This window comes from Melozone crissalis, unplaced genomic scaffold, assembly GCF_028551555.1.
Source record: "Melozone crissalis strain CALT ecotype California unplaced genomic scaffold, PUWL_Pcris_2 ptg000023l_1, whole genome shotgun sequence".
NCBI lineage: Eukaryota > Metazoa > Chordata > Aves > Passeriformes > Passerellidae > Melozone > Melozone crissalis.
The window spans coordinates 26,143,121-26,158,938 of NW_026535801.1; the positions used below are offsets into that span (position 1 = coordinate 26,143,121).

The 15,818-nt window shown below is 41.3% G+C and overlaps 1 protein-coding gene across 1 annotated transcript in view; it reads left to right on the forward strand.

Annotated features, from left to right (window-relative positions):
- USP37 (ubiquitin specific peptidase 37) overlaps window positions 1-14,864 on the forward strand; it is a 32,374-nt gene extending 17,510 nt beyond the window's left edge. Inside the window, exons 16-24 of the mRNA XM_054278510.1 lie at window positions 155-220; window positions 1,148-1,298; window positions 5,065-5,317; window positions 7,217-7,383; window positions 9,196-9,256; window positions 11,501-11,616; window positions 12,477-12,546; window positions 13,064-13,202; window positions 13,792-14,864. Of these exons, the coding sequence (XP_054134485.1) occupies window positions 155-220; window positions 1,148-1,298; window positions 5,065-5,317; window positions 7,217-7,383; window positions 9,196-9,256; window positions 11,501-11,616; window positions 12,477-12,546; window positions 13,064-13,202; window positions 13,792-13,879 (1,111 nt within the window). The 3' untranslated portion in view covers window positions 13,880-14,864. The remainder of the gene's footprint in view (window positions 1-154; window positions 221-1,147; window positions 1,299-5,064; window positions 5,318-7,216; window positions 7,384-9,195; window positions 9,257-11,500; window positions 11,617-12,476; window positions 12,547-13,063; window positions 13,203-13,791) is intronic.
- Window positions 14,865-15,818: the final 954 nt, after the last annotated feature.

Below are 15,818 nucleotides of genomic sequence, written 5' to 3' on the forward strand. Positions count from 1 at the left end.
TGATGAGGTTATTACTGTAAATCTAAGCAATTAGCAAGTACATAATGGTATTCTGCTTGTTCTTTTGGTCATGGATTTGCATGCATAGCAGACAAGTAAACTTATTTTTTAAAGACTGTAACTACTGCAATAAATTATTTTATTCTTTTAATAGTTCCCGTCCATTGAAAGCCTCCCAGATGGTGAATTCCTGTACTGTAAGCACTTCCACACCTTGTAGGTGAGTTATAGCTCTGGAATGTCCTTGTCCAATGGCCTGGGGTTTTGTGGCATAGGTTCCAAGGCATTTTTAGATTTTCTAGTTCTTTTCTGGTGTTAATGTTGTAAATTATTTCAGCTACTGTCTTTTTTCATATCTGAGTTTTATTGGTATTGCATGGTAGCTGAAATTAACATCAGTGGTGCAATTTGCCTTGTTTAAGAAGCAAAATGATTTCTACTTCTGCAGTCTAGCTCTTTGTTCTGACTCTATGGAGCCAACATGGGTGTTTTGGGAGCAGGTGGTTGATTCCTTAAGTTTATTTGCTAAGATGAGACAGCCAGTTTTTGAGACTGTGAAAAATGTGATATCACACTGGATGGTTTTGCATTGAGGGATGCTTAAAGACCAGATTTACTAATAAAACAGAAATTGTGACTTCCCCAGACTCCTTTGTCTTCTGTTCTAAAGAAGCAAGAATTTATCTTAATGGAAGAGCAAACAGCAAAATGAAAAATTAGTGCATTTTTGTACTTCTTATATCTGGATAATGTTGTGACAAACCCTATGTCCAACTTAAAAAACTCAAGTCAAATGATTTATGCCAAATTCTATGTGGTAATGTGGCCTTGTCTCAAATGAGTTCAGTCTGGGATTGCAAGGTAATAAAGTGCAGAATCCTTTGCCTTAAAAGCAAGAGCCACACACTTAGCTACTTTTAACTTTGTAAGCTGTTATTGCAGGCTTCAAGTAAACATGTCAGTTAACCCAGCAGAATAAAGCTTCCTGAAAACCTTGACTGCCATATTAATAAATTGTCATGGTCCCTTGTTGCAGTTTGTTCCCCAGTTGAGCAGTGTGAAAGCAATGCTTCAGCAGTTACTTTGAGACATGTTTGTATGATGCTACAATGCTGTGAGGTTCTATAGCCATGTTTTTAATTTACAGAAAATACACTTTCAAGTCCAAGAGCTCTGCAGCACTCTATGTAGATTCTGACAGCGATGATGAGCCATTGAAACGCTCCGTTGCCCATAGCCAAAGGTTGTGTAACATACAGAGCAGAGACCAGCAACAACTGCAAGATGAGCCAGAAAAGGTAAGGGAAAAACCCACAAACTTTCATGTACTAGATCCTGTATGTGCTCATGTCTGCTGTGTGCTTTTTTTAGCATAAACTGAGTGACATTGATGTCAGATGAGGTTTTTTTTCTCCTAATTAGCGCTGCAGTGCCGGAAGGGAGTGCTTTGCTAATTGACCTCCCTCTACAGTTGTTTTGGGTTCCCACAGGGAACAGAAGTAATTGCATTGCAATTGAACTTGAGTTTTCAGGTTATGGATACCAGCTGCTTAGCAGTTTGGTCAGTCCTTTGGGTAACTTCCACTAATAATGTTCCTGGGCTGAAGTATAATGTGCTGTCAATAATAAAAGTATGAGGTAAGGCCCTTGATTAAATTAGATCCAGTACAAGTTGGGCTAAGCAAAATATTCAGTTGAGAGAATTTCATGCACATCCAATCTGTGTCCCCTTTCAAGTGTGGCTTTTAAATGTTGTTAGAATCTGAAGCTAACAGTCTTTGTAGGCGGACACAGAAGTGTCAGGAGACCAAGTTCATTGGTGTAATGGCACAGTTAATTTCAAATTGCCTTTGAGCTTTTCCTTGTGACTAGTGTTAATGCTGCCAAGATACTTTTTTTGCCTGTCAGGCCAGTGTATTAGCAGGTAGATGAGTTGTGTGGGAAGAAATGATGACCCAGAAGGGAATAGCAGCAGCTTAGAGGATTATCTTGCAGTACCACTTTCTTCTGTTGAGAGAACTGCAGGCCTTGTGCATAGGACAAGTTTCCTGCATCTCTGCTTGTATAAAGCTTTTGCTTCACTAAAGTTTTTGACAATGCTCATAGGATTATTTTAATCAAGGAGAGATTTGTGGCCTTGATTATGATATTAAGGGACAGGTGTAAATGTGGATGAATAGCAGTAGTAACAAGAGGAACATATCTACAGTTTCTGATGTGATGGGAAAATCAAACCAAGGGAGTATCCTCACCCAGAATTTAATAAATGACAGATACTGAGTATTAAACTTGTAGAAGACCCAGAGCTAGGGAGAGCTGCCAGTTTGATGAAGCTCAGAACTACAGATAAGAATGATCTTGACAAATCTGAGAAACTGCATAAAAATAGGAGAGGTTGTTCAGTAGGAACAGGCTAAAGGTGCTAATCTTAGCAGGATTAATTGACCATAAATGGATAGGAACAGCTGGGAAAACAGTGGGCCTTCAGAAAGGTCATGAAAAGTGACAATCACAAGGTCAGGCAGGTTGAAAGTAGAAGTATCTAGACAGAACCATAGCCTCCATACACATTGTGTGAAGTAACCCTCCTTTTTTCCTCAGAATTGAGCTTTAGCTGGAGTTCTGTATCCATCTTTGGGCTCTGGACTGAAAAGAGTTATAGATTAACTGGAGAAGGGCCACAGGAGAGGAACATGAATGGTCAGAGATCTAGAAAGGAAGATTTTGAGAGAAAGAGCCAGGCAAGTGGTCTTCAGTTTGGTCTTTAGTTTAAAGAAAAATGTAAGCAAGGCTTGTGTCTTCAAGGAAAGGGAGGAAGTTAATAGAAACACTTGAGCTGTTTCCTGTGCCTGTGGTAGATAGAACAAGAAGTAATAGACTAAATTGCAGACAGTAATTTTTAGATTAAATATTAGGGAACACTTCCTGATGGTCAGGATATGTAGGGATGGAATGGATTGCTGTGGGAAAGCACAGAAAGCCCTTTGCTGAAGGTCTTGTTTCTGCTGTTCTGCATGGCACATCTATGCCTGGCTGCAGCTGGAGGAAGGAAACAAGCTTGTCTTTGAAGTCCCTGTTATGTACCTTTCAGAAAAGGTATTTCAGGCTGTCCTGACTTCCTGGAGTTTTGTTTGTGGGGAAGAGTAGGTAGTTTCTACTGCACAAACCCTGTAAGTGCAGAAATTGTGGGAATAAAGCATACTAATTTGAATAACAAATTAATTACAGGCTTTACAGCCAGTTGTGGGAAAGAGACACTGGTGGTGATGATTCCACATGAATTATTTTATTCTGTGGCCATGCATATTGGCCACTTCTCAGCCACAGGCCTGGCCAGCCATGTGTTACCATTAACCAGGTTCTCTGACCACCTCAGTGTTGTCCTGGGTGACCTGGTCCTGGTTTTTTGGAGGTGGCAGTACTGTTGCTGCACCATTTCTCTTGGTATGATTCTCAAAAGAGCTGTGTATGGGGTTGCATTAAAGGCTTGGTGGTCACTTTGTCTGGCAAGTGCATCCCTTGCCAGGCACTCCTTGCAAAATGTCCCTGCTGTGTGGGAGAACAGCTGGAATAGCATCTGTGTATGGCACTGGATGCTAGGGGCAAACAGCATTTGTCCAGCTAAACAGGGCACAGCTGCAATTCCTGTGATCTCTGCTTCTGCAGATGAAGTAGTATTTGAAGGACTTCTTAAAAATGCTTACTTAAAACAGCCTGTCTTACAGCCTGAGCTATTTAAAATCTATGCAAATAATGTCTAGTAAAAAAGTTGTATTCAAATAATGCACAGATGCTGCCAAGTCTTTAAAGTCCATCCACTGAATTAGTGGTTGTTGTTGGCAGAGAGCCTGGAACTAGGGCTTGCTGAAGAGCTAAAGCAGTTTTGATGTTGGCAGCCTACAGGTGCAGGGAGAGAAATCAGAAAGCCTAGAAAGGTATTCTGCTTTACTTATCCAGGGCATAAATACCTGTGAGGAGAGAGGTTTAAATTTGGCACTTCTAATTCTTGGAGGGCAACAGGTCTAGAACAAGCAGTTTAGTTAGCTAATTCATGTGCTAATCTTGTTTGATAAGGCAGTTTTAATACAAAATGCTTGCTGTATTTGAGTAAAAAGCAGCAGTAAAAATGTGATTTTGTTCATTTCAACAAAGTTCTGGGATCCATCCTAATGCAGTTGGCAGTAAGATCTGGATAAGTACATTTCAATAGAAACTGTCTTACCCCATTTTAACATAATATAGGAAAAGAAATTCTAAGCATATGATAAATAGTGTAATTGTGTAAACATGCATACATGGAGGTTAACTTCCTGATTAACAGTTAATATCAAAATGATTGAAATTACTATATTATTTGCAAATTACAGTGGTGTAGGAGTTGATGAGCATCAGCTTTAGGTAAATGAACTATAAAAAGGAAAATTGAGATTAAGACTAAGGTGTTTTTTTTTTTCTTCCAAATGAAAGTCATTCTGTTCTCCTTGGGAAAGAATAATTCCCCCTTTCCCTGTTCAACTGTTTTCTTACTTGGTTTGCAACTCCTGCACTCCTCCCTCTACTCACATCACAGTTTCATATGACAAATCTGCAGCATAAAACCTAATTTTAATTGCTCTTCATACCAGCTCAATTTTAGTTTCTGTTCATCCATCCCTATATTTGAGTTCAGTTACACTCATGTTGCTGCTTCATCCTTTGTTAACAAACTTGCAGTTTCCCTGCTTATATCTCAGCATTGACTTGCCAGGGGCTTGAGAATTCATCAGAACCTAAAGGGGAAACATGTTTTGAAGGAAAGGAAGGAGAAGTTAAGAATTATCTTGTGTATGTTAATCCACAAAGCCTGTAAAAACTGGTTGTAGTGTATACTTAAATAGTTTTCTGTGGAGTAAGTGTAGCTATAAAGGCTGTCTCTCCCTTGAGTCTCATGTAACTATGTTGAATGTTGACAGTGCCAAGCTCCCACTCCCTGGGGTTAATAAAAATAAATCTCCACGGAAATGTGAAACTGATGTTGTATACCTGCTTATTCAAACACTTAATCATAACTCCATTCATCTCTAGGGTTCAAAAAGAAGTAAAATGGAGGGAGATAAACCCGAGCTGGGTAATGCTGGTTTTGATGGGATGAGCGAAGATGAGCTCCTAGCAGCTGTCTTAGAGATTAGCAAAAGGGAAGCTTCTCTGTCTCTGAGCCATGATGAAGATAAGCCCACAAGCAGCCCAGACACTGGTTTTGGAGATGATGAAATTCAGGAATTGCCAGAAAACCTGGAATCTATGGAGATGGAGAAACCCAAAACAGTATTAGACTCAGGTAAGGCAAAGCAACCATCTTAACTGGACTCAGGTGGGCTAAAGCAGGTTACTGATAACATCAGGTTAGTCATTCCTGGTGGTAGGAACTGGCTGCAAGTGCACTGCTGAATCTGTGACTTGCTCAGAGTTTTAGGAGCTTAAACTTTGTAATTTCCCTATGTATAAAGCATTTAATTCATCAAACTGTGAAAATGTATTTTCTTGTAAGTCTGTCACCTCCATGATTCAAAGTTAATTTCCTTTTTTTTTTCCTCTCTTGATTAACACATGCTTCCACAGGTTCCTGTGCCAGACAGTTCAATTTCCTAATATTTGGCCTTGTCTAGAACTGACTCCAAGTCTAAGGCATAAGAGTAGAATGCTTTCATAAATGCAGCTATTTTGTCACTAGTTAGTAATGAATTTAACTATATCTCTGTATTTTTTTCTAAAGCTTTTTATGTGAGAGTAGACTTTTAAGCTTAAGAGGCTCAAGTGAATTATGGCCTCTGACAGAGAGACATGTTTAAGTACAAGGAGGAGCCTGGGTGTTCTCAGTGTGGGGAAGTTGAGTCTTCCTTTAGCCAGCTGAAGGAAATATAAGTGGTTTATCATTTATTGTGTGCTACATGCTTTCCATCAGGTTTTTAGTTGCACTAGCATGAAAAAAGAGACCAACAATGTGCTCATGTCCTCTAAGAGGCAGGAGGTTCATTAACAACAGAATATCTCCCCACTGTTACCAAAAATGACATTTCTTTCAATGGACAGCCCTTGACAGCCTTGATGGTGGAAGGCTATAAGAATAATATTATGTATGTGATCATCCTACTTCGTGCCCTCCTTTTTATACAGCAACGTTGCTTATGGTGTTGTGAAATAAAGTAGTGATAGAATGTGACCGTATAAGCATATTTCTGTCCAGGTTTTCTTTGGAAAGTACATGTAATTATTTGAAGGCTTTTTTGTTACTCTTAAGCAAAAAGTGTGTGTTTTATGTAAGTTCTGTATTTCTTATAGTGGAAGTTTTCGAATCGCATGTAATACATTCTGGGTTTTTTTCATCTTGAAGGGATTAGACTGGTGGATTATGGTTCTGGTGCTGTTGGCCTTGTGTTTAAGGGTTCACAGATACTGAGACTGCCTTGTATTATCCTTGTTAATCACTAATCAGCAGATGTTGAAGTCTGCACAGGGCAAAACCATGAAGTTTCACATGCTGCTGCCTGATAGCTGCTGGAGCAGATGTTGCACTTTCTTAGTTGCAAACAAGAATCAGTGTCCTGCATCTGCAGGAGTGTATGCAGCAGCAGCTGAATGAATGTTCATTTCAGATGTTCTGTAAAGCACTTCTGCCCTCGTGTTTACTTCAAGGGTGAACTAAAAAGTTACCATCTTCATGCAGCTTTAAAGCTGTACATAGTGCTCACAAGATTGAAGCTCTTAGCTGAAGCAAAAGGTAGCACATTTAAACAGTGCTTGAGATTTGTGCTTTTTTTCATCTTGCATTTGGTTTGGCTTTTATTGTGGCTTCATCTGTAGTACTCCAAGGTCTAATATGCAATGCAAATTTTTACAATCCATGCTTTCTTACAGAGAAATTCGGCTTCATGGCTGGAGAAACCTAGTGGTGTGTGGCTTCTGTAGTTAAACTTGCTGTTTCTGAGTGAACATAAAAGGCTAAGAAGAGAACAGGTTCAGGGATTAATCAAATGGTTCATTGTGCACCAGTTAAAATGAGTATGATATTGCACTTTGGAGCTTTTCCATTTGACTCTTGTGTGGGTGTTTTATGGCGGGTGAGCTCCCTGTCAATAGATGTCACTATGCTGCAAGGATTGTGGTGATTTAAAGAGGACTTAGATGGCAACAAACAGAAGACCCAGAAAAGTATAAACTGTACTTTGTGATCCCTCAGGTCCTGCCAATTTCACTGAGATAACTAAAGATTTTGATGAGAATAAGGAAAACAAAACTCCAGAAGGCTCCCAAGGGGAGGTTGACTGGCTGCAGCAGTACGATATGGAGAGAGAGAGGGAAGAACAAGAACTCCAGCAGGCGCTGGCTCAAAGCCTTCAAGAGCAAGTAAGAAATAGTTTGCTTTCTTAAGTTGTCTTCCCCAACACTGGTTACCTGAAAGCTAAAGGAGAAGCTTGCATTCAGGCAGTAACTGCAAAAGAATTATTCTGCTTTTTTTTGACATAACCAGATGGAAAAATGTTTGGGTTTCTTCTAGCTCCAGTGTCAGTAGAGTGATGACACTGGGTACATCTGGGCACATTTTGAATGTGCTTTGAAACCTGTGCATCACATCACAGATCTACAGATTTCTCAGAGTTCCCCATGCACTTTTGTGCACTGGTTTGTCACGTTATATTAAAAATGATGATAACCTCAACTAAACTCTTCCTCTCTGACATCAAGATCCCAGCCCACCTTTAGCTTCTCTGACAGTTTCTTGCAGTGTGTCATGTCAAGACTTAGTGAAAGAGGCAGGTTTCAAAGCCAAGGCTAAGAATGGCTGTGTCAGGTCAGGCTAAAGATGTGTCTATCCTAGGTGTGTTTCTGGTGCTAGAGAGTAGGGGATGCTTGGTGAAGAATGTAGGAACTGAGCATTTATGAGATCCTTCTCTGTTAGTAAAGTGGAAAAAGGATCCCAAATAATTTAGTTGAAAACAAGTCCATTAAATTAGGCTTGGAAAGAATGGGTTTCTTGAGTTGTGTGCTAACTATCTGTATTCCACTTGAATTGCAAGACCTGTAACTGATTTCTACAAGTTTAACCAAGCAGCAGAGAATAAAGCAAACACTTAGCCAGATCTTCCTTTAAGTAGGTGCCCTTGTCTGCTCTCTATTAATACCAAAGCTGTCATGGTTTTCCTTATGAGATCTGATGTTTCCATGGCTCTTGGGTTTTTTTCTCTCCCATTACTCATTATGAGGTGCTGGTATGTTCCATGCCAGATGTAGCTTTGATTCATCAATGCCGAGTAGTTTAACAAAGATTCCCAAATCCTTTAGAAATAGTGAGATAAAAGGCCTCATGCTAATAATGTAAAACTGCCCTTTGAGTGTGTTTCTGCTACAGTTCTGAAGCAAAAATCTGCTATTCTAATGATTTGGGCATGGAAATGCAGTTACTGTGGTTATCTTGATTTGAAATACATAGTTGGGGTGCTGCATTCAGGTGTGCTGAAAGCATTCAAACCCTAAATTAAGAAGCCAGCTCATTAAATATTATTGACTGGCTTGCTGTAGCTCTGGGCTTTCAAGAGTAGTGGGAGGAATAGGGGCATGATATTATCCAAATATTTGATGTGTTTGTTGACTTGAGGTTTCTTTGCTGCTTGTTCATGGTAATGTTTTTAATACCTGGTTGTTTAGTGATGTCTTTTTGCATCCTGCCTTTGTGGATTGCACCTGTTAGATACAACCACTGGCTCCACTTTCAAATAGCTTAAAAATAGCAAAATCTGTCAGGATTTAATGACTGTGTCCTCAGCTGGCTTTGGTCAGAAACAGACTAAATTTTGCTGAAGTGTGAGGAGCTTTGTGTGTAAGTGACAGCTTTTCTGAGCACAGGGTTACAAATTCATTCAGATGCTTTTCAAATTAATGATCCAGGGAAAGCATTTGGTGTTACTGGAGACTCGCTCTGCTGCATACCAAACTTCAGGAGCTTTGACAAGCCTTAATGAAGGTTTGTCCCAGGTTCTGTTGCACGGGAACATTGGACTCTCGGTGGTTGCAAACATTCCTTCACACAGAACCTTTAATTTACAATGTCAGGTTTGTTGTAGAAACCAGAGCAGCACAGTTTCAATGGAAAAAGAGCACCACAAGAATTTTAAACAGTGAAATGTCTCAATGAGCTAAGTTTTGTTCTCTCCCCATCAGGAGGCACGAGAACAGAAAGAGGATGATGACCTCAAACGAGCCACGGAATTAAGTCTACAAGGTGAAACTTATTTAAGTTCTTCCTGTATGTTGCTTTTGAGAGAAAATTGATATGTGTGTATGAGTGCAGCTCCTGCCTGTCAGTAAGACAGCTGGGATTCATTTTCTTTTGGTGTGTGCTTTGTTGTGTTTGGCGCTCGAGGTCAGTTTTTCTTGTTCTTGGTTGTGAAAGCAAGTGCCAGGAAAAACTTAAGCTGAAAAATTACTTCAGTCTCTTGACTTTTTAGTTAGATATAGAGATATATAGAGAGATATGTGTAATATATTCTAAGCAACACATATAATATACATTAATGAATAATATAAATTTAGAGAAAGCACAGTGGATCTTGGAACTTTGCATTCCCAGCAAAGCCAGCATGCTAATAGCCCTAGTCAGAACATAAGGATTATTTGTTACTTCCATTGCTGTTTTAGGACTGATTAATAAATGCCCTAGCCTTGCCTGGAAAAATGAATCAGTGCTGTTTCTATCAGATATGGGATGGGAGGGGGACTGACCTCACTGCAAGGTATAGCTCTTGGGGATGAAGGAGGAAACCCAAAATGTGCTATCTGTCTCCTCCAAGTCCAGGCAGTGCTGTAGGCCTCCTCAGGCACTGTTTAACATTTGTGTGAGGCTAGCATGCAAGTGATTTCATACAATCTGGCAGAGCAAAGCATAACTGAGAGAAAATTCCTGCTCCAAAGAGGGAGAGGGAGGGATAATAAAGTATTGTGTTAAGATACTTGTAGTTGCTCAGGGCCTTTCAAAGGCCCTCAGTTGTTGCTGGATGAACCTGTGTCAGCTCCTGAAGAGGAATTGAATGCTGCTTAGGCATCCCTCACCCTGAGCTCTGACAGACTAAGTGACCAGTCCTTCTTGAGTTTTCCTTGATTGATATCCAGGAAGAATTCAAGGCTAGAGATCTTCCATCCCCTTGATTTGCAGTTGCTTGGCTTAAACATGAGCTTTTTCTTGCTACTGTCTCATTTGTAAGGCATCAGGAAGCAGCTGTTCAAGGAGATGTACAACATCTTGAATGCAGAGCTGGTCACATTTGTCTCGTGAGGGATCCCATTGATGCCAAGAGCACAGAACCAGTAAATCATCCTGGCACTGTTGGTGCACTGGCCTTGAGCAATTCCTCTGCCAGGTGCTTCGTGCACAGACCTACCAAGGTGGCTGTGTTTTCTAGGCTGTAGTCTACCCTACAGCCCAAGTGAGTGGCCTTGGTCCCAGGCTTTTAATCAGTATACTGATCCATGGGAGAACCTTCTGAGATAAAAGATTTAAACCTATCCACAGCCAAAGTGGCTGTGTTTGTGGCCCAAGTGAGTGTGGAAAGCAGCAGCAAAGGGTTCCCAGTTAAGTAAGGGAGTCATCTGTAAACTTCCCAAGAAGATTACACTAATCCAGTGACTGATGATTTAACAGGACAAACAGTGTGAGAATCTCTTTGGCAAAACAACTCCATCACAGCTGGCGTGATAGTCTCTTGAAAACAGACGAGAGAAAATTCCTGAGCAGTGTCCTGTTAATCTCAACTTCTCATCCACCCGGGACTCCACAGCTTTAATTTAACTGGTGAAAGCATAGCTACTTCTCCTAATGAGAACTGTACAAAATCTTAAATTAGTTGGGTAGCTGCAGAACCCCAGGAAGTTTGGAACAGCATGTACAGGGAGCAGTGCTGCCTTCCGGCTCTTTACAGAAAGCTGCGTGCATTTTGCTCAGCCAAGCAAACTGGAAGTTCCTGTGGTGAGCAGCCTTCTTACCATTGAAAACAATGAAAAGATGCCTGCTGCCAGCAGTAGCATTTTGATGCCAGTTTTAATTCAAAAATGCACTTTGTTCATGCAACTTATAGTTAAAAGTGTAATTCATAGCTTCTCGTTGCAGGAACTCTCAGCTCACTGACCAGACTGGCTGTCCTTCTTTTGCTGTCTGTCCTGTCTGCAGCCCACTGGTGCTCCAGAGCCACCTGGGTGTTAACTGCTCTTTTGTCATTGCCATAGTGCCCTTTTGGAAAAGTATGAGGGAGATGGTGCTAAAATTAATTCCAAGATACGTAACTGTTGCTCTGACAAGTTGGAAAAGGGCAAGATCTTTTGTTTGGAATTCCAGTATCCCCTTGTTTTCTCTAAAAATTAAGCTTGAAATTTTATTATCCTGTTTATGTGGGTAGATATACCTCAACCTGTTGTAAATCCCTGTGTGGTCCACAGCTTCTCATGCAGTTACCATTGTTTCCTTGCTATCCAGAGTTTAACAGCTCTCTCCTGGACAGCGTTGGCTCTGATGAAGACTCTGGGAATGAGGATGTTCTGGACATGGAGTATTCAGAAGCTGAAGCAGAAGAGCTGAAAAGAAATGCTGAGGTGTGATCCATGATTTCAAAAGCCAGCTGAGAAATATAGCTATTCTTTATAGTCTTGAAGGTAGTTTTACAGAGCAGGTGTAGAGGCTAGGAAGGTATTTATATTCTAAAGTGAAAACATAGAAAATTTCTATACTTAAGTCTTACTGTGTTATTTTAATTACCAAGAAAACCCAACCCAAACCAAAGCAAACAAAACCCAAAAAAGCAAATTTAAAAATAAGCTGTGGAGGCCTTCTGAGTTTCTCTAAGATACTCTCTTTGACAGTATTGTCAGTGAATTCTAGAGGTAACATTTCCTGGTCAAGAGAGTATTAAAAAATAAATTGTCAGAAGCCATTGAATAGAAAGAGCATGTTTCCTGCATGTAGAGTGGATGTTGTCCTCTGACATTACAGGTGCAGGACAAGAATTTGGGCTACATATCCTGTAGCTGTTGAATCTGTGTACCATTATCAATGGTATGTCTTTGATATTTCAGAAGTAAGCATGGTGTTCCTTTTTGGCTTTTCTGTTTATTTGCTGGATTAATTCTGACATCAGTGGAAGTTGCTCAGGAAATGGTTGTTTAGAAAACTTTGCAGTGTAGAGCTCATGTCAGCATCTGTTCTGAGGTCAGAGAGGCTCCTTGGCATGCTCATTGGCTTGCTGATAGATTAAATACACATTTCCCACTTCTGGAAGGACTCCTTGTTTGGTGTGAAGCAGTGTGTCTGTTTCTGTAATCCTTCACTGGTTTGCAGCTTTGAATACACTAGCCAAAGTTGATATCTCAGGTATAATTTATCTTGTCCTTAAGCTATGTGGGGGGAAAAAAGAATGCCTGAAAGCTTTAATTGTACTTTTTTTTTTTTTCCCCAGACAGGAGAGCTTCCTCACTCCTATCGTCTCATCAGCATTGTGAGCCATATTGGAAGCACATCATCTTCAGGTAAGAGATGCCACATTTTATTCTTCATCTCTTACCTAGCTTGAAAAATCTGTAATACAGAATCACCATAGCATAATTATTTATAGGAAAGAATTCAGGCAGCAAAGCAAATCTTCTGTCATGACTTGCTGATGGGGGAGCAGGTTGGGGATATCATGGTGCCTGAGTGTGGCTCATAGGAATGTACAGCTGGTGGGCTCTGTAGAATTGCTTGTGCTTGTTACCAGCTGATTGAGGGACCAGGATCTTAAGGATCTTTTAGTATTTAAATCTGACATAGGTGGCTGGACCAGGGTACCTGGCTAACCAGCTCACTGGCTGAAGTGCAGCATGGAAAGATGTGCAGAGAAGTTGTGGCTGCCTCATTCCTAGAAGTGCTCAAAGCCAGGCTGGATAAAGCTCTGGGCAGCCTGGTGTAGTGGAAGGTGTCCCTGCCCATGGCAGGCAGTTTGGAGCAGGATGACCTTTGAGGTCCCTTCCATTCCAACCCAAACCATTCTGCGATTCTGTTGTTAAGGTCATTATATCAGTGATGTCTATGATATCAAGAAGCAGTCCTGGTTCACCTACAATGACCTGGAAGTCTCTAGAACTCTGGAGACCACTGTTCAGTGTGACAGAGACCGAAGTGGATACATCTTCTTCTACATGCACAAGTAGGTGTCTTGGGGAATGCTGGTCCTAGAAATTATCTGCTGCTTGTGAGGAAGGGGGCTTCTCTTCTTCCTCTGGTCCTCTGCTGGGATGAATAATGTCTCCATAATGACAAAATTTAAGTGTTCAGAGTTCAGAGGTGTGGGATTGTGTGTCAATAATACATAGTGTTTTAACAAATACATTAAACTGTACTTTAAGAAAGGGATTCAGTGTCTCAGTGCATGTATTACACCAGAATCATAATGGAGCTTGGGTTTGTTTTTTTTTTTTCAAGTGCTGTGATATTTATAAATGCTCTTACCCCTGCTCCTAACAGTTGTGTTGTTGCAGCCGTGGTCATCTCAGGATAGCCAAAATAGGGTTTGTTGGTAGAAATGTTTTCAGGCCCACAAAACTGAAGAAAGTTTGTATCCCCCTTTTCTGTTGTTGCTGCTGCTTGGAGATGTCAGATTAGACATCTCTCTTTGCCAGGATTTGTAATGCTTGAGTTTATGGAGTAAATCCAGCTGCTGATTCCCTCAGGGCTATATTATGTAGTGAATTTTTGTTGTGCAAAATTTTCACTGTTGGTCTTTTGTTCTGTTGTAGAGATATCTTCGATGAGTTACTAGAAACAGAAAAAAATGCACAGCCACTTAGCATGGAAGTAGGAAGATCAGTTCGTCAGCCTCTGTGAAGAGTAAAACACCTTGTTCCTCCTGAGGAGCAAGGAAGATTCTGAACTTGTGCCAGCCATGCAGGAGTAACAAACAGCTCAGGGCCAAAACATGAGACAAAAGGTAGAAATGTGGGACGCTCAGTTTGTTGAACCATCTGTGCAAGTCCTGGGCCTGAACTTTGTGTTTAAACCTTGACATCCAGAGCGACCCTCCTGTGGTGAAATTTTCAATGTTTCTCAAATGATTTTGTCAGCATGGAGCCTTAAAGAGTTGTAACAAGCCACAAGACTACAGCTGCTCATAAACTGGTTTAAAAAATAGTGCAAAAAGAGACTCGACTTTAAAAGCCCATTCACCTGTGAGACGTGAGTGGCGAAGATTTACATATCACTTGGCGCTTTTGTTTCTTTTCTCCAAGAGCAATTTAAGCAATAGACTGTAACCTGGCGTGTGTTGTGTTAGTAATACTCACTGGAAAGCCAGATCACTGAGCAGGCTCTTGCCAGTCATCTGGCTCACAGGCATTTTGGAATCACTCAAAGCTGATGCGTTGTGACATTCATGGGTTTGTAGGCGCGCTGCGATTTCCCTGCGGTTCCAGGAAACAAACTGTCGGTGCTGTGGAATGTATTGATACCTGGTGGCAGCTCTGTTGTTTCGTTTTTTTTTTTTAACACCATTCACTGTCATCCTCATTTAGATGTGAGATTATATATGTGATTTCTTTTGTTTTACAAGTTCTATTATTTGATTGCATTTTCTCCATGAGGCTGTTGCATCAGTGCCGTTTGGAGGGGCAAGGTCTCTCGTTGGGTGTGCTGTGTTTCACACTGGAGTTGTGTTGATTAGGGCTGCTCCGATGTGACTCTGGGAGAGCTGAGTGCCTGGAGCAGACAGAGCAGTGCCAGGAGGTGAGCAACACTTCTGGGAGGGAAAGAATGTTCTGGCATTACCCTTCCTGTGCAGCACCTGGCACTTGAGCTGAACCGTGGTCTTGCCGTGGTCTTGCCATGGTCTTGTGTTACCCCAGGGTAAGAGGCTTTGTTCTGCAGCCATGTCTCAGTTCTCCTCTTTGAGGAGTGCAAGAGTGTTCAAACTGTGAAATTAACCAGGTGGAAAGCTTTCAGAAGGCCCTTGCTCAGCATTAACAGAACATGTTAGGAAGAAGGGATGCTATCTGCTGGGTTTAGAAGCATGATGCTCCTTTTATAGCTTGTTTCAGCAGTGGTGGGAGAAGCCTATTAAGTTCATTTTTTTTTCAGCACCTTTGCACTAATTAAGGAGGGACAGATGTTTCCTTTCACTGACATTTACTCATTTCAGAGAAGTTATTGCTGTAAGCAAAGTAGTTGCTCTTGTTTTGGCCTCTAGTTCTGATTTTTGCAGCCTGAGTTTTAGAGATGAAAGACTTCTTTAAGGAAAAAAAAGGAAGAAAATCACTTTTTTTGCCGTTGAGATAGTTTGTGAGTTTTTTAAACTATCATTAGGAGTTTCTCAGGAATAAATTGGCTGCAGCAAAGCAGACAAAACCATCGATTTAGGAGACAGCAGGCACCTTTCACGGGCACTTCCACACTGGAGTTTATCCCAGCAGGGTGTGTCAGTGCCCTCAGGGGACTCTTCCCACTTGTGTGCACAGCAGCAAGTGACAGCGTGGGTGTCCTCCCCACCCCGAGCACTTGGGGACCGTGGTGCAGTGAAGACTGACCTCCCTCCCAGTGCCCAGGTGGGGCGAGCCCAGGGGCCCTGGGCACAGTGCATCTTCCTGGTCTCTGAGCCAGCAGCAAAGGCTGGGCTGCAGGCATGCCAGAGTGTTTATCTGGTGAGCTGCAGCCCGAGGGGGGTGTGTGTTAATTTATTACAAAGCATTATACTTTTCTATTGTCAGAACTGATTTTGGTTGAATTCTGGGCAACGGGAAGAGGTGGTGACACGGGAGTTGTCCTTTAACTGATT